The sequence below is a fragment of the Aspergillus multicolor genome, assembly GCF_047715735.1.
Source record: "Aspergillus multicolor strain CBS 133.54 unplaced genomic scaffold BDW74scaffold_29, whole genome shotgun sequence".
Lineage (NCBI taxonomy): Eukaryota > Fungi > Ascomycota > Eurotiomycetes > Eurotiales > Aspergillaceae > Aspergillus > Aspergillus multicolor.
The window spans coordinates 113509-136291 of record NW_027395980.1 but is presented as its reverse complement, the minus strand read 5'-3'; the positions used below and the strand labels follow the sequence as shown (position 1 = coordinate 136291).

Sequence of the window (22783 nt, the reverse complement as noted above, 5' to 3'; positions counted from 1 at the left end):
TTCCCTCGAGTCGCAAGTCTCCCCACAACCTTAGACCTACATCCGATCAACATGATCTAGAAATTCCCCTAGCGCCAACCCACACGAACCGTAACCGTTAACCTGCGAGGATCTCGTGTCAAGCCCTCATTTGCGGGGATATCCCCGACTCCACTGCGTTGGACAGCAGCGCAGCACAGACTACTTTACAGCACATGGAGCCTGGGGCCATGATGTCGGACTCGGGGGAAGTTAGTTTGGTTTGGCTGGTGCGTGCGTTTGCTTTGCGTTCAGCCCTGCAGACTTGCAGAGAGATCGGTACCAATTGCTGAATATGTACTTAGAGTAGAAGGCGCTCGGCTTTTAGTTCTGGTTCATCGAGGTGGGTTATCTGCGGTCATATACTGTGGAGCAAAAACTGCTGATATCAATATCGATGAGAAGGAGACTATGACGCGATTCAATCTAGTCTGGAGTCGAGTCGCAGGATTGAGTGACCTTGGTCCTTGGTGTGTTGTTCGTGGCTAGTCTGCTTGGCTGTACTTTCGTAACAAGTACCCCGAGTCTACATAGATGGAGTCCTCGATGTAGGCGCCCTCGTGTTTCAAGGATGCCATGGACATGCAAGGCTAGATAGAACAGATAAGAGAAGTCGGTAAGCGCACTGTCCTGAGGTGAGAGTACCAGTGAGATGATATGCCGGTGTAAGCACAATCAAATGCAATCAAGCCTTGCGAGTGTAGGTAAGCTGATGTACAACAGAACGAGGTGATAATCTACTATGGTAAGAACATGTTCATGCGCCAGCGCAAGGACTCGTTCGTTCTCAGTCTCGAGAGTATCCAGCCCAACGCAGTCCAAACCCGGTAAACGGGCCCTACGAATACGATAAGCTGCCGTGGGTCTGGAACATGCAACAAAAGTCCCATGCAGCCGCGAATCGAATCGATCAGCGCTTTGCAGCGAAGCGCAGACTGCAGGACAGCGCCAATCCTTCGGACCTTCCAAGTTCTATCTAGAAAAGAAGCGATCAGGATTAGGGCTCAGGGCAAGGGCAGCGCACAATCCTTTGCCCGTCGGCAATGAAATCAAATACCAGGGCAGGGTCGGCAATGCGAGTTTCCTTTTCCTTGCTTTTTCTGCGTCTGAGATTCTCATTTCGCCTGCCGCTGATCGGCACGAGGCTTGGATTTGGATTTGAATGCTGACTAGACGGGAAAATTATTCTTAGACGGGAGAAAAGGATGGACGGAGTGTGACACGAGTCACAACCAAGTCATGAGTATCTGCCGAGTAGACTGAGTGTTGGGAGTTGGAAGTAATTTGGGTTGGGCTGGGAAGGCTTGAAGCAAAACAAATTGGAATGCCATTCGCATCACGCGACCGCGTAGAATTTATTGAGTATTCATGCCATCAGGATTGAGGACTTGATATCTCGATGAACAAAGACGGGATGGAGTGGACGACGACGACGCCATATCAAAGTATGCAGGTGGATGTGAGATATGCGGTATTGCAAATACGGGGGATACCGATAAAGAGGAGGGAGGGTAAGATTGGACGGAATATAAATAAAACAATATCAAATGGAGGGCTGTGATTGATTGGGATCCATCGAAGAAAAGTCTAATAAAGAGAAGAGCAAGGGGCCTGGGGTGAAAACTCTGCTGGTGGGGCATAAGTGTGAGATACGGTGTAAGAGTCTCAGGCTGACAGTCTCAGTCGCAGATGGCGCAAAGTTGGACTTCTCAATAAATGAGCGTGTGAGAAATGATAGTGAGAAGTGACAGTGATGGTATGCGATGTCTGCCAATCAATAATGCTCCCACCAGAAGAGAAAAGATGGTGGTCAGCATTAGAAATGCAGCGGCGATGACTGCAGTCCAGACGTTGCGAGCCGGAGTTAATCATCGGCTTAACCTGACGGACCCATAACCCAGCGATCCGCGACTTCTAGCAGGACTTAATCTTTTCCATCGGAGCTTTCGCACTATTGGTTGCAGCCAAGCATCCAGAACCTCTGCTGCCTTCGTTGCTTTTGTGATATGTCAGGGGTTACACTGGCTTCGACGCTCATTCAGCGCATAGCCGCACACCAAAAGCCGCACTGCTAGTCGGTGATAGATCGAATGCCCAACACAAAGCCATCTGTATTCTGTAATGATATCGTACTTGCTCAAAAGTACAGCAGTTGCGGTGTCAAATCTTGGTGGTGGTGTGGTGGCTGCCCAGCGGGAACCATGCCCGCAGCCCAACTCAGCGTTTAAACTACTCCTGAAGCTGACTGAGTCGAGGGGCTCGGCCAGTCGCTGCCTGGCGAGCTTATTCTGAACCACGGAATGCAGCGGATGCAGCCGGGCTTTTTCCACGGTCTATCAGATGTCAGACATGACCTCACTGCCTCCGTACCTGATGCTTATGCTCATGCACATGCGGCAGTCTATCGCTGCGCTCAGCGGTTACCGACCAGCACCGCCGCCACTTTGCCACACCAATAGGCAGCCACAGCTCGTCTACAGCTGACAGTAGTGACCACCAGAAACTCGACAGATTGACTCAACAGGATCGCTCTGTTTTTATACCCACTGCTCAGCCATCACCGGGGCGATACATGGGGTATGACTCATAGCCAGATCCATATATCTCTGGGGAGTCCCACTGGTAGGCTCCCGTCTGTCGGGATGGCCGCGTCCAGCTGGTGAGTCGCCAGTCGAGGGTCTCGGGTGGTGACTGGAGGGTGGCAGTACGAATGACGCACCCTGGAGGGTTAGAGGAAGGCGAGGGTTATATCTTGCGACCTTGCCCCTGGCGTATCAACTGCGATATCCTTAGCAAGCTGCCCAACAGTGACTCAGAGAGGTGTAGAGCAGGAGGACTATATATACGAGAGTAACCGCCTGTGCTGGACAAGCTTCTGCAAGTTCATGTCATCGACCCAGAGGCCTGGTGCTTTGGGCTGGTACGTGTAAAACGCTAAATTGCTGAAATTCGCAAAACGGCGCCCCACCTCCCGCTTGCCGCTGGGTCCACTTCTTCCCACTGTCCCCTTCCCTTTCCCTTTCCCTCCCTTCATACAAAACCGGATCGTCTCCTAGGCTGCCCCTTCGCCAACCACTCTCCTGCACCATCGCCCTTCCTGGGTTCAATATCCAAATTCAACTACTACTCTATCTCAACGCACTTCGCCACGCTATCTGAACGTCGTGTTCTCCTGGGTTCTACTCAACTCTCCAGGATTAGTAACCCATCTGGTCTTCAGCAGTCTCTCCCAGAAGATCCCCGGTCCTTCGCCCAGATTCTCTGCTTGACAAAGGCAGAGTCTGTCTCCCTTACTTGACTGATCTCCAGTTCAATCTCAACCTTGGCTCGGGATTCCGACGTCGTTCAAATGCACGCTTCGCACAACAACGCCTTTCAATCCTCCTCTCCCCTCGAATCCGTGCCACGGTGACGCTCTCGCCTCGTCGTTGCTCTTTGATTTCGTTGTCCTTTTGATCGGCGTCGATCGGGTTTTTCTGGACGATATCCTGTACAATATACTGGGTTGTGCTTTTGTTTTTGTTTAGTTCTTCGGTAATTCTGGGACCAAAAGTTGTCGATTCTTTCCATTTCGCGATCGATATTCATGCTCTCGCGATAATGTACCATTACTCTACTCCACCCCCCGGGTGGTCCTCCTTCGACTACATGAACTCGCCTCCGACGTCGCCGCACTACGCCTACTACGCGACGCAGTTCACCAACCCCTTTGGCTCGCCTCGAGGCCCGACCAAGACTCGCCACGCCCGCAAGGCCAGCTACGCGGCACCCCCCAGCAAGGACGCAGGAGGATGGCACTCCGGCTACGGTCAGGGCTTCTACGGCGCAATGCCCGAATTTGGCACCCCGTCCAAACACCCGGAAAATGTAAGTGCCTTTTTTGGTGGCATTCCGTCCTCGCGTCGCAAAACCATGTCCGGTGGTGCCCCCGCGGGCGTCTACTACGACTACGGTGCGGCTGCTCCCCGGCCGCAGTCATCCCGGAAACGATCTATCTATGTGGATGTGGTCGATGATGGATACGATGATATACCCCGATACGCTTCGCGCGAGGAACCCAACAAGTCCCGTCGGCGTCCGTCCACGTCTCAGCGGAAGCCAAAGCCAGCAACTGATCCATTCTACTCTACCCAGGTTCCTGCTTCCAACTATGAAGATGATGCGGCCAAGCGATCGCGTGCTCGCCGCCAGTCTACCTCCACCCGGAACGTACCCAAGCCCAAACCGGCGACCGCGTCCAAGCCCCCGCCAAAGGCCACCGAGGAGGATGCCGTGCGCGCAAAGATCCCGCCCGGCTACTCACTCAAGAACTGGGATCCCACGGAAGCGCCGATCATTTTGCTCGGCAGTGTCTTCGACGCCAACTCTCTGGGCAAGTGGATCTACGATTGGACCGTCTTCTACCACAACGCTTCCACCCCAATGGCCGATGTCGCGGGCGAACTCTGGCTATTGCTCATCAAACTTGCTGGCAAGATCAAGCGCGCCGCGGAGTGCGTCGACCGAATCAAGGATGTCGAGTCGCAGGAAACAGTGGAGGACTTTTTGGAGAGCGGCAAGCGGCTGTGGAAGCGCTTCAAGAAGCTGCTGCAAACGTGCGAGCAGTTCATGTGGAAGGCTGCGAAGCGAGAGGATGGAAAGAGTGTGTCGATGGGTCGCAACGCCGGCTGTGAATTTGTCGAGTCAATTTTTGGTCGCGACCGCGAGTTGGAGAACACGGAGAAGCTGATGAATAGTATCCGTGTGTGGAACATGCGCTTTGACGCGAATTGCGATGAGATTCTTCGAAAGCGAACCGCCTAGATACCCGCAACACAAACTACAGAACAAACAGAACAGTACCCCCAGTGTACTCGGAACCAGTACCCCAGTTGGATTTACATCACTTCCACGTTTGGGAAGCATTTACCTTACTCGGATTGCATTTGAGCGCGTTGGTCTTGCTCCTTGCTTCTGATCTGATTTACAAGCGATATTGCAATCGTTTTGATTACCGAACATCTATCACGGATCAAATTTATCAAAGATCCAAAGAACAGTCTTTCCTTTGTCATTTCCTTTGTTTTTCCTACCTTGGTTCGGTTACATTCGATTTACTTTTCCCTCCATTAGCATTTGCGATATCCTCGGCATCTGGGACGGGATTCTGCTTTTATTCTATTCTTGTTATCGCTCTTCTTCGAGTGCATGCTATATGCTATGCTCATGGACAGGAGTTTCGCACTTGAGTCGAGTTCTGCTCTGCATCTCTGCTTCTGCTTCTGCTTTATGATACCATTCTGCGATCTCGATCTGCATTCGATCTGCTTGCTGGATTCGGTCGGTGGTTGATTCGTTCGTTCGGTTGCTAAACCCACTACTACCATCTACTAATAGACTTGGAATATATTATCTACCTTGATCTTAATCTTTGCTCTTACTTCTTATCTCAGCTTTGTAGTATATAGGTATGGAGATCGCGACTGTACGGTGTAATACTCGCAAATACCATTAATACCTCTCCCGTACATAGGATGTGATGTCATCCCTATCATTAACACAGCGGCATAATCCCCTTCCCTCCTTAACTCCAATCCCAAACCGTTGAATAGCCGCAGCACACTACCGTCACTGCATGACGGGGGCGGAGAATTCGCCGAGCCACCAGTAAGAATGCCGCGTATGCCCCCTCTCCATGTACCCCTCCTTCCAGAAGCACGTGGACTGAACTTAACCTTCGACGTCCACTACTGTACTGCCAATGGCCACGGTGGATGCTGCGCAAATGCATTCCTTCCCCGTCCCTTCCGCCCGTTTGTGCGAGGATTGGCATTTGTAACGGTCGGCGTCAGCATCAGCATTCGGCATTTGTCTTCGTAAGCACGCGAAGAATCCATCCGTGACGTCTTGCATTCTAGAATGTTAGGACGCGTTTATTTGGATGGTGTTTTGCCCGAGCGTTGACGGGCGGGCGCAGGGCGTGGACATTCCCGTGGGCAGGGCATACTATGGGATGGGTAAGGAAGACACATGCTATTGCTAACAATAACAATAACATGTCGAGTCATTATGCTGTGCTACAGCGAGTGTCTAAGAAAAGAACACCCCATGTAGTATCATGCCCCATGCATCCACTCCAACTTTGAGTCTGCAAGCTGCAATGCATTTGCATGGGCGTAGGCCCGAGTCTCCGACTCGCTGGTGCGGACGTTAGAGGGCACAGACTTAGTCTCGCCCAGAGCCGTTGTCGTCGAGTGCCGAAGGAGGGGTAATAATAACCAATCACTTCCATTTCCTCCGCACCAAACCGTCGCTTTCGGCGTTGGGGTGTTCTGGTTAGTGGTTCAAGGGCAAATGCAGCAGGGTGCAGTAGCGGCAGGCCCTGATTCGCTGTCACTGTGATGGGAGTGCGTTCCCACGCTAGAGTGAGATCTGGGAGGTGCGACTGGATGGTCGGTGTGCAGGTGCATACAGTACGGTAGCCGAGCGTGGGCGTGCTAGGGGAGACGAGGAGACTATAGCGGTTTTGGTAGGGATTGTTTGTGTTCGTGGTTGGAGATGGGGGATGCTGGGGTGGGGGTTTGATTGGGGAGGGATGGGATTGGGGTATGTGTGTATGTATGTATGTAATGAATTGAATTGAAAAGGGTGGTATTACAATTAGATACTACGAATGCTCTTGGATGTATCTATGTACTTGAACGTACTTGATAACATGGAGATGTACAAGGTCTATCAGATGAGGCTCTTGTAGTACAGTACGGGACTGAAGGATCGTGGAGGTCGGCTTCGTCCACATTTACCTAAATAACGTAATTCCCGGGCGTTCCGTCCAACCCGACCGTTCCGTCCAACCCCAACAAACTCGACGCGTATACAATCATCAACTTTAAACATCAATCATGGCACCAAAATCGCGTAAATTAAATCGCGATTTAGTTAAGCAAGAGGGTAGGGTTTAATGCGCCATTTAAGATTTAAAAAACCAAAAATTTCCAAGTGCTTGTGCCGCAGCGCGTGTTTACAAAATACCCTATTAAACGCTTCAAGGAAGACTTCAAGGCCAACAAAATCAACAAGAACACCGCAACCACCAGCATAAACTCTCCCTGCATTAAGAGGATACCTTAATACGCTGGATAATATTACTTAATTAACATGAAGCCGCCCCTAGGCCCAGCCAAGTACGCGAAATGGCACAAATTATACTAGACGCTGGTTCCTCAACTTCATCTCCTCCAATTAGAAAAAACTAGGTACAGGAGTTTACCCATAGGCGCCCTGAGGTTAAGACACGGTTTACCAGAAGGATTAATCTTCAGCAAGCGTTGCGTGAAGACCCTAAAGTAATTCATCCATTTTTTAATAAGATACAGAGGGTTAGAGTTAAGTACGGCATCTTGGATAAAGATATCTACAACTTCAATAAAACTGGCTTCGCTATGGGCTTAATTACAACAACAAAAGTAATATCACAAGCAGATATACCAGGCAAGCCATGGCTTATACAGCCAGGGAATCAAGAATAGGTTACTACAATTAAATGCGTTAACTCAATGGGATGGTCAGTTCCCTCCACCATTATTTTCAAAAAAAAGCGCCATATAAAGGGATGGTTTAAGGAATTCTCTATTCCTCCTACATGGAGAATCAAGCTCAGCGAGAATGGTTGGACTACAAATGCAATTAGCCTTCACTGGCTTCAAAATTACTTTATTCCAGCTATACAAGCGCGAAGAAGGGGGGGCTACGCACTCCTTATTCTAGATAGCCATGGCAGCTATCTAACCCCTGCCTTTAATGCCACCTGCAAGGAGTATAATATTATTCCTATCTGCATGCCTCCTTATTCATCTCACCTCCTACAACCGCTAGATATTGGCTGTTTTGGGCCCTTGAAGAAGGCCTATAGGGGGATTATTAAGCAGAAAGCGCGCCTAAGATACAACCATATCAACAAGCTGGATTTCTTAAAGGCCTATCCAGAAGCCCACAAGAAGGTCTTCACAATAAAGAACATTCAAAGCGGATTTAGGGCAACCGGGTTATATCCTTATTCACCTGCTGCAGTACTGGATAAACTGCAGTTAAAACTACTAACCCCTACCCCCCCTCCAGGCGGAGGCAGCACTTCAATTCCTTCCTCACAGCTCTGTACACCTCACACAGTCCGCCAGGTATATCAAAAAGCTTTATTAATTAAAAAGCTTCTAAAAGACGGCTCTAGGAGTCCCTCAACCCCGTCTAAACATGCGCTGGATAAGCTTATAAAGGGATGCAAATTAGCTATCTACAACGCTGGGTTATTGGCGCAGGAAAACAAGGATCTCTGTTTATTTATAGCAGATTACATGCTAAAAAAGGGCCGTTTTAAGCGCTTAATAACACCTACAGATGGCCTCTTATTTCAAGAAGCTAGGGACCTTATTTTATTAAGAAATAATAATCTACAAGCAGAGGGGGGGGGGTCAAGCACCAGTGCCCTTCCAACTTTAAAGCAACCTAAACGCGCTCCACCAAAGTGTTCAAATTACGGAGTATAAGGTTATATAAAAACAAGCTATCAAGCTCCTAATCATTCTTAGTTTAATTAATTTAAATAAGAATTGGCTGAGTTTTTTAAGTTGGAAGTTTATATAGCATCGAAGTTAGACGGAACGGTCGGGTTGGACGGAACGCCCGGGAATTACGTTAGCTAGCATTGGTTAGATAATCAGGTCTAGCTATCGTGCATATCTTTTAAATATCGTCAATAAGATTTAATTGCTTGTGCAATTAGAGCTAAATAAACATCACTACTAGGTATATAGAACGCTACCTACCTACCAAAGAAAGCATATGCCAGTCCCCTCGGCTGAGTCTTTATCCATCACTAGCAGTACTGTGTATAGTTGAGCTACCGCTGCGGATGAAGCGCAGAAGATGCTTGCTATTGAATGGACTATTTGTGAGGTCATGTAGTTTCTGGTGTTTTTGCTACCAGCTTGTTTTCCGAGGAATGTAGATGTAAAGAAATGCGTTGTTCGCATTTTTGACTTGGATAATGGATAAAGCTGGAAATGATTATGGACTGTAGTGGCTTGAAGACATCTTGCAGCAGATCATATTGAGGGAGTTGTTGGCTACAAGTCAACAAATCCAATAGCCGGGCAAGGGGCCTAGCCATACGAGCGTGAAGGGAGAAACCTCTACTATAGAACATGCATCCTGGAATATTAGATATGGCCAGTTGGTATACGGCACTGAAAAGTCTTTCAATTGCAGGGTTCACCCTGGTTCTGCAACTCGACTCGTCGGCATTATCGCCTCGGGGAGTACCTTCCCTTTGGTCAGGTATAGACTCCGTATGGGCCACTTGGTTACTGTTGGTGAGACGAGGATGGCAGATCATAATGTGCGGACTAGAAAGTACTGGAGAACTGGGGGTTTAGGAGAATAGACTCCTTAGAGTCCACTTCAGGACTCGGACAAGATCTACTCCACACTGCTTGATTTGCGGTACTACTTCGTGGGCGAAAATATACTTCAAACAACAATAGTTAAGTCCAGGATGCGACTCCGGTCCATCACCTACAATTCCCCTTAACAACAGCTTGTACTTTGACGCTGACAGCTTCGAGAATAATAAGCTCATCCAGACCCAGAATGGCGCAATTCCCCACCACTTTAGTCTGCCCTTTCGCCTTCGCGAGTGGTTTCCGGTACTCGCCAGGCACCTGCATTTCAATCTCGGCATTTGGCACAGTATACGGAGAGCCCCATCCATTCAGCCCTACGGCGGGCGCCGATCCCATACAAAAGCGCGATTTCGGAGAGCGTCCGAGCCACACGCGCGCAAAATCTCTTCCTCCAACGGAACTCTATCCTCACCTCACCTCTTTCATCTATCTCATCAGAGCTCACTCTCAAGCTCAATCGACAACTTGAAAGATTGAAGATGGGCGAAATGACACCCGACGTCGAAGCCGACACGAACAACAGCGATGCGGCCGCGAAGAACCGCGCCTGGGCCTGGACGCAGCCCGTCTCAAACAGCTGGGCGGACCTGCTGTGCCTCGTGCTCTGCTTCATCACGGGGCTCTGCGACAGCGCCGCCTACAACGCCTGGTCGTGCTTTTTGGCTATGCAGACGGGTATTCTTCCCTTTTACCTCCCCACACCTTTTCGAAATACTACTTAGAGGGGAATTGTTAGTAACATGTGTAGGTAATACAATCTTCCTCGGTCTCGGCGCCTCAAATCAGCCGCACAACAAACCGTGGGGTTGGCTGAAGTCGCTGATCTCCATCGCCTCGTTCTTCATCGGGGCTACGATCTTCTCGCTGTACGGGCGGCATCTGGGTCCTAAGAAGCGGATCACGCTGTTCTCCTCGTTTCTGTTCCAGGCGATTCTCGTCATCATCGCCGTTGCGCTCCTCGAAGCAGATCTCATCCCGCATACGGTTTCGGAAACGGAGAGTCTCACGGGCGGTCGGTTGTTCTTAGAGCTTATTCCCATCGCGCTGCTTGCGTTCCAGAGCGCGGGTTCGATGACGGCCGCGCGTGGGCTGGGGTTCAACGAGATTCCGACAGTGGTGCTGACGAGTGTTTATTTTGATGTGGCGAGTGATCCGAAGGTTGTAAGGGACGTGCGGGGCAATGTTAAGCGGAATCGCCGGGTCGGGGCAGTGGTGTTTTTGCTTATTGGGGCGATTTGTGGCGGGTGGTTGAGTCGGAGTTCTGGGGGGATGGAGAGTGCGTTGTGGCTTAGTGCGGGGTTGAAGGGGGTTATTGCGCTTGTTTGGTTGGGGTGGGTTGGGGAGAAGTGATCTATTCTATCTCTGTTGAGAGGGAATTTATTGTTGTTGTGGATGGGAGATTGTTTGGTTAGACTAACTATATAGATGGCTTTGGTGGATAGAGACTAGACTACTGATATGGTGCATAATACTAATTAATGATGGGCCGGTGGCGAGATCTGTCACTCGCCACGTTCTACCGATGGAAAGGACATTCAGATCCCCGGATTTCTGACATGGATCCCCGCGATGAGAACAAAGCTCATGATGTTCGATCGACGCATTGACGATATCACTGCGAACCATGGTCAGCCAGAGCTCTGGACCACGGCTGATGACTTCATCTCCTGCTGTCGAGCAATCACAGCCGTCCTCAACACCAGGATCAATGAGGCAGCTGACGCTTCAAAATGAATACCAGCAATCATGATAAGGAGTAGCAGAGTCTCCGCGTCATCATTCATCATGACCGCCACCTGCTGCTGCTCTTATATGAATGACGATGCCTCCATTGATGGCTCGAGACAACAACTCAAACAATCACTGCTAAGAAATATCAACACCGAAACCAACGAACAAGGCACGTCTGTCCTTTAGCAGCGCTGCATCAATCGATACTAATAGCTTAGCCACAATGTCCTCAAAAGCCAACATGATGGGCTCCGGCAACCAGGCCCAACAACAGGCCGGATCCCGCTCCCAAACAGGCGCCAGCTCGAAGTCCCAACAAGACACCACCGGATGGAGCGTCGAGGAGATGCTCGAGACTGGTCTCGACCAAAACGGCAACATTGTTTCGGACGACTACTCCTGGATTGACGGTCGCCGTTTGAATAAGGGCCAGCACGGCGGCCAGGAAGCCGATGACGTTGCTGCGTCGATGAACGAACATTTCGGTTAAGCGATGAGGTATGAGCTGCGAGTGTCAAACAGACTGAACATTTTATCTCAGGTTGGTACTTTGCTTTTTCGATCGATGCTCATGCCGACTCCATCGCTGTCGCTGTCGTTACCGCCGCCAGACTGTCGCATGAAACGCGTTTGACATGTCGGGGCTCATTTGACATGAAATTAAATGATCAATCAAGTAAATAAATGTAATAATCAATGCACAATTTGAATAGTGACGAGCTGTCTTTAGAACTTGGTCGGAGTAGTTCGATTGCCATAGCAACCAGGAGCCCTGGGATAGGCCTGAATCCGCCTGAATCCGCCTGAGGCTCCACGCCATCCTCGATCCGGCAAAACCCAAACGTAGCAGCCTGGTGACGGTACATGTCGCTGTTGTCCCTCTCGATGTTATCTTCCTGCCAGGGAGACTGGGAATTGAGATGAGGATGAAAAGCGTCGCGGTAGCTGTTTGAAGATTCATTCGCTGTCGACTGTTATCTCGCGGTAGCTTATCTTCGTCGTCTCCCCTTCCTTGCTGCGGCTGCATGTTTCGCTCTTTTACTTCACATCGCAGACTGTCTCCATTCTTCATTTGTGTCTGTCACTGCCACTGTCGCTCCACATTCAAGACGTCAAACACTGAGCGCATACTTGCACCGAATTCCTGACCCAAGTCCACGTTCTGCCTGCACCCAGGCCCCCTCGCACCTTCCTCTACTTACCTTACTTCTCCCGTGTTTCCGCCTTAGTGGTACACCGACTTGCCTGTATGTACCATCAATTCATCCGCCGTCAACGAGGGATCGTCGCTCAACTAAAACAGACATTGAGGGACAGTGAAGAGATGGCGCTGGACCCGCGCTTCTACCACCACCTCGCCCCCGGCATCGGGTCCGGCTCGCAGTCCTCAGCTTCGCTATCGGGGTTCTCGTCGGCAACGGGGATCACGAGCCCGTCTATACAGTCGTCTGCGGCTTCGTCGGCTGGTCTGCGCTCGACCGCGTCTAGTCCGTCGCTAAGGTCGCGCCAGGTTGTTGTTTCCAGACCCTCTGATGGCGTGCCGGGGCTTGGGCCCGGTGGGAATGTTCGTGTCGTTGTGAGAGTGCGGAAGTTTTTGCCGAGAGGTATGCTGGTCTGCTTTTGTGGTGATGGGAGCTAATCATCACGGTGTTTAGAGCTCGAGCGCAAGGCAACATGTTTGATTTCGATGGACCCCGATACCCAGATGACGAGGCTGAAGGCGCCAATCGCCGCTCATGACGAAGGGAAACCAAAATCGCAGGCTAAGGGGAAAGTGCTGGACGACAAGGAATTTATCTTCGACAATTCATTCTGGTCGCATAACGAGAAGGACGATCATTATGCCCACCAGGAAGATATCTACAACTGTCTCGGCGAGGACTTTCTGGACCACAACTTCGAGGGCTACCATACGTGTATTTTTGCATACGGACAGACGGGATCCGGCAAGAGTTATACCATGATGGGTACTGCTGAGCAGCCGGGTCTGATTCCCAGGACATGCGAGGATCTTTTTCAACGGATAGAGCACGCCGAGTCTCCGGATGTCAGCTACAATGTTCGTGTTTCCTACTTTGAGGTCTACAATGAGCATGTGCGCGACTTGCTCGTACCTCGAACTGACCCACCACATTATCTTCGAATTCGCGAGTCGCCTATCGAGGGACCTTACGTGAAGGACCTTACCGAAGTCACCGTCAGGAACTATGCCGAGATTATGAAGTTTATGCGCAAGGGCGATGTCTCACGTACGGTTGCAAGCACCAAGATGAACGATACATCCTCACGATCACATGCCGTTTTTACGATTACCTTGAAGCAGATCCATCATGATCTTTCCACGGATGAGACAACTGAACGTACAGCGCGAATTCGTCTCGTTGATCTAGCAGGCTCCGAGCGAGCCAAGTCAACCGAGGCCACTGGCCAGCGACTGCGTGAAGGGTCTAACATCAACAAGTCACTGACCACTCTAGGTAGAGTCATTGCGGCTTTAGCTGACCCCAAGGCCGGACGGCCGGGCAAACGAAAAGGAAAGGAAGTTGTACCATACCGTGACTCAATCCTTACTTGGCTCCTGAAAGACAGTCTCGGAGGCAACTCGAAAACGGCCATGATTGCCTGTATCTCACCAACTGATTACGAAGAAACACTTTCCACGCTGCGCTACGCAGATCAGGCGAAGCGCATCCGTACGCGTGCGAGGGTCAATCAGGATCACCTGTCTGCTGCTGAACGTGACCGACAGATCGAAGAAATGGCGGAGACTATCCGCACTCTTCAGCTCAGCGTCAGCCAAGCCGCGCAGAATCGGCGCGAGACCGAGGCCCAGAACGAGCGACTGGAAGAGTACCAGCAGAAGGTGGAGAAGCTACAGCGGCTCATGGAGGAAACCAAGATGGTCAGCGAATGCAAGATCAGGCAGCTGCAGACAGAGAACGAGGCGTTGCGCAATCATCTGAAACTGGCATTGGATAGCTTGAAGAACCCGATACCACAGGTCACAGTCGAGAAAGCCTTTAGCGACGTCGATATCCCAGGTGAGGACGAGCCGATCGATGACGAGGAGCGGCCAGGCTCGCCTACTTCAGACGTCGATTCAGAACCGGAGTTGATCTGGGAAGATGACGGCTTGCTGCCCGATACAAGCGACATGGAAGCACAGGAAATGCAAGCAACGATGGAGAATCTTCTGGGTGATCTCGATGTCTTCAAGCGGAAGTTGGCTACAGACCACGAACGCTTTGGCGCGAGCCGAAGGAACGAAAGCCGTAAACGACGACGGGCACTGGGGGAACTTATGGGCAATTAATCAATTCACGTAGTTTGGAGCGACGATACCTGCAAGGCGTTGGTGGTATTTTTGAGCTTTGACTTGTAATTCTTTGTTCAAAGGCTTGGTCTTTTGTGTTATGCAACGATGAGACGATGGAATGTCGGATGAATGCATGATTGGGATAATCGAGGTTTGAAAGTACAAGTGTTTGTCTCTCATAGTAGTCAGTCTTAGTAGACTGTAGTAAGTCAAAATGCGTAGGGCGCCCCTGCGTTAGTTGCGCTTATGGCATCATCGCCCTTTTCGGCGAGTGAGTCAATCCAATCCAGCCCGCGCTTCCTCATCCCCACAACCGCCCGAAAAAAGTCTCCATGCCCCTCCTGGTTGCCGCCATCGCGCCCGACTCCGTTCTTTCAACATGGCGACTCCTGCCGACCCTTCATTAAACACCACATCCTCTCCTTCCGTCGCCCCTACCCCAGCGCCCGCTTCAGCACCCTCACCCGCGATGGAAGCACTCTCCCAACCACCGGCCCCGAAGGCCGCCAAACCCGCAAAGCCCGCCAAGCAAGCCCCCAAAGACAAAGCCGCGTCTGCCCCCGCCGACGGACAAGCCCAAGGCGACGAGAAGCTCTCGCCCGCCGAGCTGAAGAAGAAGGCCAAGGCCGAGAAGGCTGCCCGACGCGCCCGCGAGAAGGCCGAGCGCGAGACAGGGGCACCTGGAGGTGGAGGACAGGGCCCGAATACACCTGCCGGCAAGAAGGGCAGTGCTGGTGATGCTGGCGCCGCGGCCGCGGGGTCAGCGGCCAAGGGGCAGAAGCAGATTCCCAGACGCGGGTCTACGCAGGCGGTGCCGCAGGCGCAGGAAGAGGTGAAGAAGAAGAAGGAGAATAAGAACGTTGCGGTGTTTGGGCATCTTTATGGACAGCAGCGGCGGAATACGGTTGCCGGGGCTGGGAAGGAGGTTCATCCGGCGGTTTTGGCGCTTGGTTTGCAGATGCGGGATTATGTTGTTTGTGGGAGTAGTGCGCGGTGTGTTGCGACGTTGTTGGCTTTTAAGAGGGTATGTTTTTACATCTTCTTTGGGGGTTGAGGTTTGGGATGAATGGATGTGCTGACTGACCGTTTAGGTTATTGAAGCGTATACCACACCAAAGGGCACGTCCCTTGCTCGCCACTTGACTACACATCTCTCCCACCAGATCACCTACCTCTCCACATGCCGTCCCCTCTCCATTAGCCAGGGCAATGCCATCCGCGCCCTCAAGCTCGCCATCTCCTCCATCGACCCGTCCGTCCCCGAAGCCCAGGCCAAGACAACACTGTGCGAGTTCATCGACAGCTTCATTCGCGAGAAGATTACCGTGGCGGATCAGGTCATCGCAGCCAGCGCCGCGCAAAAAATCAAAGACGGCGACGTTGTGGTCACATTCGCGGGTAGCTCAATCGTCAAGCAGACGCTCCTCACGGCCTACAAGCAAGGCAAGAAATTCCGCGTCTCGATCATCGACTCGCGCCCGCTCTTCGAAGGCAAGAACCTCGCCCGCACACTCGCCAACGCCGGCCTCGAAGTCCAATACAGTCTCATCAGCGGCCTCAGTCACGCCGTCAAGGACGCAACAAAGGTCTTCCTCGGCGCCCACGCAATGACCAGTAACGGAAGACTATACTCGCGCGTCGGGACGGCCCTTGTCGCCATGTCGGCCAAGGAGCGCGCCGGCGGCGTCGAGATCCCCGTCATTGTCTGCTGTGAGACCGTCAAGTTCACAGACCGCGTCGCGCTCGACAGCATCGTCGTCAACGAAATCGCCGACGCAGACGAGCTCGTCATCTCGCAGCCCCCTCACCAGCTAACGGACCTGCCGGACCCTGCTGCCTCCGCGCAGCCCGAGCCCCCCAAGAAAGGCGGCAAGTCTGCGCCCTCGAACCCCAGCCCGCCCGAAGCGTCGTCGAAATCGAGTGACGCCCCTCTGGTGGACTGGCGGGACACGCCGAACCTCCAACTACTGAACTTGCTGTATGATGCTACGCCCGCGGAATACGTTGATATGGTCGTGACTGAGATGGGAAGTCTGCCGCCCAGTGCCGTCCCCATTGTACACCGCATGAGCACGAATCTGTAGGCTTGGCAGGCCGGTGTATGTTTAGAAAGGAAAAAAAATTCTCGGTTGTTTTCTTCCATTCTTTTCTTTCATGAATTATAAAGGTCTCTTACCTCGGGCGACACTCGCAGGTGCTTGTATCATGTATCCGTATCCTTTCTTCGCTAAGCCCCGGTATTGCGGCGGAGCTAGGTAGCAGTGAACTCTTTCTATTCAGGTTGTATTCACTACTACCGTATTATGCGTCAAGGCTAGCGAATGAAGATCCCAGACGGAAAATCGACTAGCCTGCCAGCTCCCGGTGTTTGAAATCAAGCTTAATTGGTTTTGTAGACATTTACGAAATTACACTGGTGGAGAGCACTGTTTCAAGTGCCATCTGGGAGAAGTTGACCCTGGAGAAAGGCGTTGGAGACTCCCTGGAGGCATATGCAGAAAATTCGCCTTGACATCATGTCACGTGCACTGCCATCTCCAAGGAATCCAAGATGTCTCCAACCTCCATGGAGACAGCGTTCTCCACGCACTTCCGCACGATTATGCCTCCATCCCGCGGCCCCGGAACAGCCAGCAAGAAGTCATGTGTCTGCCCCTACTGCCAGCGTGACTTCCGCCGGCGCGAACATCTCCAGCGCCATGTGAGACTCCGTACGTTGCTCGCCTGCTCCGCCTGCGTTCTCTGCTTGCTATGGTACGGTAGGCTTGGCTTGGCTTCTCACGCTCTGGCTTACATCCACGGGTCTATCTAGATACCAATGAGAAACCATATGTCTGCGACTGCAAGGAAGCGTTTGCTCGACGCGATCTGTTGAAGCGGCATCAGCGTTTGGCGCATGGTGGCGTTGAGGTTTCACCTTCGTCGTCGGCTACGCCGCCCCAAGCTGATAGAGGTGGCTCCCTGAGTACACATGGCGCTGCAAACAGGCGTGAATCCGCTGTACATGGCCCATACCCGGTGCAGCGGGCTACTAGTCCTGCAGCAGCGCCTGTACAGGAAGCTGGCAGTGTCGACCATGTAATCAGTAGCTATCAAGACCCGGGTAAGGCATGATGGTCTCTTGACCTGCTGGACTTCGCTGACGATATAGCTATATACCCCGATATATCCACCGTCTACCCGTCTCTTGAAGAGTTTACAGACTTTATCGATAGCATGGGTCTGGCCTTTGACTCTGATAGTTCGCTAAGCCTCGGTGGTCCTGGCCTTGGCCAGGGTGTCAACAATACGTCCAATGACCACCATCTCAGTATTCTAGCGTCTGGGCCAGATACTGCAGAAGAGCAGATCGAGTCAGGTCGCCGCGCGCAGATGCCTACATTGCTCCCCATCCCTTTGAATCCATGGAGTAAGTGACTCTCATATGCTGCTCATATACTTGCAAAGCTCTGACGCGGTTTCCGCCCCGACAGTACAGGCGGCTGTTTATATACCGCTCCTTAAAATAACCGAGACGGAAAGGGCAAACATGTTGCAGGCATTTGCCCCGTTTAGATATCTCCTCCCCGATTTCAGTCTACCGTCTCGGGAGTCACTTACTCGCTTCCTCAATGCCTATTTTGACGGGGTTTATCTCCATATGCCCTTCATCCACTGTGCATCATTCAACCCGGAAAAGCATCCGCTGGAGCTGGTCCTGGCAATGGCAGCAGCTGGAGCACAGCATCGATATCAACACCGCACAGGCCGGATGCTCTACTATGCCTCCAAGACTATCTTTCAAGAAAGGCAAAGGGTCAAGGTTAAGGCGCGGGGAGTCTCGAACACCCAGCACTTGACTGCAGCTGGTTCCGTAACGTCTGGGCCGTTTTCGACGACCTCATCCAATACAGATGACCTCAGGTGCTTGCTGAACCTGATGATCTACGGTACCTGGCAGCAGGACCCTGAGCTTGTACAAGAGGCGTGTGACCTCCAGAGTCAATTTGTCGGTATACTAAGAGACAGCGGGCTGGTAGAAGAGAACGCCTCAACGTCCGCCGTGTCGAACCTCGACTGGCACACCTGGCTAGAGCTGGAGGCTGCTCGTCGCGTCAAGCTGTTTGGCTTCGCGCTGCTGAATCTCCAAAGCATCGCCTACAACCTACCCCCTATCCTGCTGAGCACCGAAATCAACCTCCGTCTTCCGTGCACCTGTGACGAATGGCGAACGGTCAATGAAATCCACTGGAAACAGGTCCGCCAAAACATCCCCCACGAACAAAATCTTTTTCAGGATGCCCTTACATCCCTGCTGGACGGATCAAAGCCCACGCCGCCAACGTTCCAGCCAACCCCAAACTCTACCCCATCACCAACTGCCAACATCCTGACAATGCACGCTCTCCTCCAACGCATCCTGCTAGCCCGCCAAGCAGCCTTATCCACGACAGTGCCTCAATCGGACATATTGATGTATGCCCCCTCCACCATCTCTCCCCAAAGAGCCTTGCCCGCCTTTCCCAAGTAAAACCTCCATACTCACCAACCCCTCCATAACAGGACCGCCCTCCGCCACTGGACATCAACCTGGCAACTCGCACCCGAGTCAAGCCTGGACCCACTGAACCCCAACGGCCCAATCCCATTTACATCAACCGCCCTCCTCGGCCTCGCATACACACGGCTCCAACTCGACCTCGGACCGCACCGGCTACTCCGAACCCGCCACCCACTTAGCATCGCGCGCGCCCTGCACAACTCCCCGCCCGTCTCGCGCGACCACGCCCTCCTCCCGGCCCTCCTGCACGCCACACACGCCCTCAGCATCCCCGTTAAGCTAGGCGTGGAGTATGTCTCGCGCAGCCAGGCGTTTGTGTGGAGCATCCAGCATGCGCTGTGCGGGCTGGAGTTTGCGGTGCTGCTGGAGAAGTGGCTGCGTGTTGTGGGACGGACGAGGGGGGTGTTGCCGTTGGAGGGTACGTATCTCTTTATCTCTCTTTATCTTGTTTTATCCTCTTTTAAAGTTTGGTTTCGTGGGTTGGTGAATGGAAGAAGGCTGATTGGAACGCGTACGGTATAGAGCACGAGCAGCGGCTGCTGGATTGGATTCGGCGGGTTGTGGATGAGGGACGGTTGTCTATTGAGGATGGAGAAGGGCGTGAGCATGGGCATGGACATGAGGATGGACCATTCGACAGCAGCAACTGCGACCACTTGGCGTCGGTTGTGGTGAAGTTGTGGGCGAGGATTATGCGGGGGAATGCGCAGTGGCCGTTGGTTGATGTCATCGGGCAGAGTCTGGAGATGTATGCAGGTGGTGCTGGTGCAGTCGGTACTAATATGGTATGAAAATCAGCCCTGGTAATCTTCTTCGCTACCAGAGCGACTTGGCTTGAAGTTAACTGAGCATGCAAGGCATGAGATAGATACACTTTTCAAATCGGTAGTACTATGTACGTAGTTACTGGCTAGTCTTGAACATCCGGAAAGTATGCCAGACAGCCCCTGTAATCCATCTAGTTTCAGCTCCCGACATCTCCTGTCCCCTGGACTGTTTTTCCCGTCGAAACCTTAGCAGCACATACACAACACTGAGCGCAAGTCCAAGCCCAGCAAGCCCGATGCCAAAATACCACGCCGCCGCAAAGCCCTTGAGCGTCTTCTCCCTCCCCACCAACCCCTTGCTAACCTCCCTCTCCACGGTCCCCGCGAACCCCAACGCCAACGATATACTATAGTTCACCACCGTGTTCACCAAGCTCGCCGACACACCCTGGTGCTCCCTCCTCATGTGATCCGACAGCTGCAACGTCGCAGCCGGGAAGCTCAAATCCAAGCCCCACGCCATGATCATTAGACACGCGAATATCTGCCCCCAGTAAGACTGATGTTCGGGGGCTGTTGCGGGGAGAACGGTGCCCACGATGGTGGCTACGAGTGCAATGACCATTACCCACGACGGGTGCAGGTACTTCAGAACAACGACGGTGGCCATTGCCGCGACAAGGCCCATAATGGTCACGGGCGTCTTCCATGCACAGGTAAGCAGCGGGGGCAGACCGCGCACGACCTCGAAGTCCTGCCAGATGTAGTAGATCCAGACGCCGAACGTGCCCCATGCACAGGCGATGCAGCCCAGGATGAACGCGGTGTCGCGGTTGAAGGCTTCGCGCGGGATGAGCGGGAACGTCGACACGTGTGTTTCGATGTGGATGAAGGCGGCGAGGAAGAGGATGCCGAGGACGAGCGTCACGCAGACGTACGGCGCTTGCCAGCCCGTTAGGACGGCTTGGTTCCATGCGAAGTTGAACAGGACGAGTCCCAGCACGCCGGTAAATGACCCTGCCAGGTCGAGCTGGATGAAATAGCGATGGATTGTATTTTTGGCATCTTTGACCGCGAGGGCGTGGTCTGATTTTGGGAGGTCCGGGAGAACCAGCCATGCGAGCAAGGCCGTGGCCGCGGTGACGATGGCCGAGGTGAAGAATGCCCATGGCCACCATGTTAACGCAAACAATGCGGCGAATGTAGCGCCAAGCACAATTCCGGTGGGAGACACAGCGGCAAAGAGACTGTAGGCTATTTTCTGTGGAGTGCCCGGTTAGCCGGTTTCGTTAGCTGCAGTGCCCGTTACAGTACACAACAGTGCAGACAATAGACAGTCTCCAGAAATGCACTGGCGTACCGAACGTACCTTCTTCAAGCCAGGGTCATATGCATACCCTAACATCGCCAGGGCATTCGGCAGAGTCATTGAGGGCCCGATGCCCGCCAAGGCGCGGGAAAAGATGAACAGGACTTTGTTCAAGTATACAGCCAACCCTGAGACCAAGGACCAAACTGCGTACCAAGCCAGTCCGAGTATAACGAGCCGCTTATACCCGAAGACATCGCCCATGCGTCCGAAAATCAAGATAAAGGTGCCCACGGTAAGACTATACCCGGCAATCAGCCAGCTCAGCTCGGCCGCGTCGGTAATTCCAAAAGAGGACCCGATGATGTGAAGGATACTAAGATCGAGGTCAGCTTTCAGGACACAAGGGTTGCAGCTGCGGTTGGTACCTCAGTGTCTGGCCCAAACTTGCCTGGTTTAGCAGCTGTGTCATGCAGATGATAGTGACAAAAAGAACTTCCCGTGTTTTGGACATTTCCTCAACGCTGGATACGCGCTTTGTCAGCTGCAGAGACTCCATCTTGCCTTACCACTTCAGGAGCTCGCAGTATCGTCCTGATCGAAGTGACGCAAAGAGCATCATATCCAGTTCTTATACTATACCTCTCCAAGATGCCAAGAGTTTGGGGAAAGTGTGGGCCCTCATCCAGTCTACTCCACAAGGCACCTCCAGTGTCGACCATGGTACCAAGAGACTCATCTCCAGAGACCAAGGGTCTCCAACGCTGCTTCATGATGAGTTCACATCCATGGGTGGAAACAGGGACAAGTATATAAGGAACCCGGAGGGGCTCTCCTTGTTGCCTCATCCCCAGAAATCTCATTTGACTGTGTTTCGAATTCCTCCTGCAAAATGTCGACCTTGACCTATTTCAATGAAGACGGCGCTGGCCAGAAGCACAGCGATCTATGCCACTATTCCCAGGCCGTCGTGCTCCCAAAAGACTGCAACATCGTCAAGTGCGCAGGACAGGGCGGCTGGACCAACGCGGGAGACCTCGACGCCAACGACGTGCGCAAACAGGTTGATCTCGCTTTCGAGAATGTCGACCGGGTGCTTTAGGCCGCTGGGTTGAAAGGGTGGGAAGACGTCTACCTCGTCCGCTCGTACCACGTTGACATGGGCTCGTCTTATGACTATGTTGTCGAGAAGCTCAAGACTCGGATCCCCGGGCACCGCCCCGTCTGGACGGCTATTGCTGTGCCTTGTCTCGCCTTCCCGGCCATGCGGATTGAGATTGAAGTGGAGGCTTTCAAATCTACCTCTCAGGCATAGAAACATGCTCCATCGCAACGCGAACGACTTCAGATTGTGGTATGTAAGCCTCGGGGCTGACTGGGTTTGGAAATTGACACTTAAATAACGTCATTGCCTTAGGAAGTTTTGGGCGCTGTTGCCATATGTAGGAGGAACTGGTGGGAGAGCTTGGTTGAAGACAAGACTTGAACGATTTGATGGACTGATTTGCGTATTGGCGTACTAATAGCAAATGCTTCTTCGGTCACTGATGTCTGGACACTATTTTTTGAATCTGCATTATTCTTATGTAATCTATATCAATCATGACATAGCTAGGAGGGTCACGTGAGAACCATAGAGTTCCTTTATGCGGTATACGTCGGCAG

General features: G+C 52.3%; 9 protein-coding genes across 9 annotated transcripts; 7 read left to right on the top strand and 2 right to left on the bottom strand.

Annotated features, from left to right (window-relative positions):
• Nucleotides 1-1631: 1631 nt before the first annotated feature.
• BDW74DRAFT_71416 (uncharacterized protein) lies at nucleotides 1632-2015 on the bottom strand. The gene has a single exon (XM_073733522.1). It carries the CDS (start codon nucleotides 1888-1890, stop codon nucleotides 1684-1686), a length of 207 nt encoding a protein of 68 aa, XP_073580327.1. The 5' UTR covers nucleotides 1891-2015; the 3' UTR covers nucleotides 1632-1683.
• A 1348-nt stretch (nucleotides 2016-3363) lies between these two features.
• Nucleotides 3364-5425, top strand: BDW74DRAFT_71419 (uncharacterized protein). The gene has a single exon (XM_073733523.1). The coding sequence runs from the start codon at nucleotides 3619-3621 to the stop codon at nucleotides 4819-4821; it is 1203 nt and encodes a 400-aa protein (XP_073580326.1). The 5' UTR covers nucleotides 3364-3618; the 3' UTR covers nucleotides 4822-5425.
• A 4518-nt stretch (nucleotides 5426-9943) lies between these two features.
• BDW74DRAFT_170056 (YoaK family protein) lies at nucleotides 9944-10805 on the top strand (the record flags this gene model as incomplete). The annotated part of the gene is made up of 2 exons (XM_073727098.1): nucleotides 9944-10130; nucleotides 10204-10805. The coding sequence occupies 2 exons, from the start codon at nucleotides 9944-9946 to the stop codon at nucleotides 10803-10805; spliced, it is 789 nt and encodes a 262-aa protein (XP_073580325.1).
• Nucleotides 10806-11956: 1151 nt separating this feature from the next.
• On the top strand, nucleotides 11957-14659 carry BDW74DRAFT_159781 (kinesin-3 family protein uncB). The gene is made up of 2 exons (XM_073725510.1): nucleotides 11957-12790; nucleotides 12842-14659. Exons 1-2 carry the CDS (start codon nucleotides 12436-12438, stop codon nucleotides 14497-14499), a joined length of 2013 nt encoding a protein of 670 aa, XP_073580324.1. The 5' UTR covers nucleotides 11957-12435; the 3' UTR covers nucleotides 14500-14659.
• A 171-nt stretch (nucleotides 14660-14830) lies between these two features.
• BDW74DRAFT_71375 (translation initiation factor eIF2B subunit delta) lies at nucleotides 14831-16981 on the top strand. Its single transcript, XM_073733520.1, has 2 exons — nucleotides 14831-15526; nucleotides 15594-16981. The coding sequence occupies exons 1-2, from the start codon at nucleotides 14882-14884 to the stop codon at nucleotides 16584-16586; spliced, it is 1638 nt and encodes a 545-aa protein (XP_073580323.1). The 5' UTR covers nucleotides 14831-14881; the 3' UTR covers nucleotides 16587-16981.
• A 24-nt stretch (nucleotides 16982-17005) lies between these two features.
• BDW74DRAFT_71374 (C2H2-type zinc finger protein) lies at nucleotides 17006-17656 on the top strand. The gene is made up of 2 exons (XM_073733519.1): nucleotides 17006-17213; nucleotides 17315-17656. Exons 1-2 carry the CDS (start codon nucleotides 17054-17056, stop codon nucleotides 17614-17616), a joined length of 462 nt encoding a protein of 153 aa, XP_073580322.1. The 5' UTR covers nucleotides 17006-17053; the 3' UTR covers nucleotides 17617-17656.
• BDW74DRAFT_71369 (uncharacterized protein) lies at nucleotides 17498-19917 on the top strand. The gene is made up of 5 exons (XM_073733518.1): nucleotides 17498-17605; nucleotides 17654-17911; nucleotides 17976-18957; nucleotides 19045-19460; nucleotides 19565-19917. Exons 2-5 carry the CDS (start codon nucleotides 17719-17721, stop codon nucleotides 19831-19833), a joined length of 1860 nt encoding a protein of 619 aa, XP_073580321.1. The 5' UTR covers nucleotides 17498-17605; nucleotides 17654-17718; the 3' UTR covers nucleotides 19834-19917.
• Nucleotides 19657-21870, bottom strand: BDW74DRAFT_71365 (MFS transporter). The gene is made up of 3 exons (XM_073733517.1): nucleotides 21547-21870; nucleotides 21179-21494; nucleotides 19657-21070 (listed from the first exon to the last, which is right to left on the bottom strand). The coding sequence occupies exons 1-3, from the start codon at nucleotides 21675-21677 to the stop codon at nucleotides 19946-19948; spliced, it is 1572 nt and encodes a 523-aa protein (XP_073580320.1). The 5' UTR covers nucleotides 21678-21870; the 3' UTR covers nucleotides 19657-19945.
• Nucleotides 21871-22010: 140 nt separating this feature from the next.
• On the top strand, nucleotides 22011-22433 carry BDW74DRAFT_170051 (uncharacterized protein; the record flags this gene model as incomplete). Its single annotated transcript, XM_073727097.1, has 2 exons — nucleotides 22011-22181; nucleotides 22221-22433. The coding sequence occupies 2 exons, from the start codon at nucleotides 22011-22013 to the stop codon at nucleotides 22431-22433; spliced, it is 384 nt and encodes a 127-aa protein (XP_073580319.1).
• Nucleotides 22434-22783: the final 350 nt, after the last annotated feature.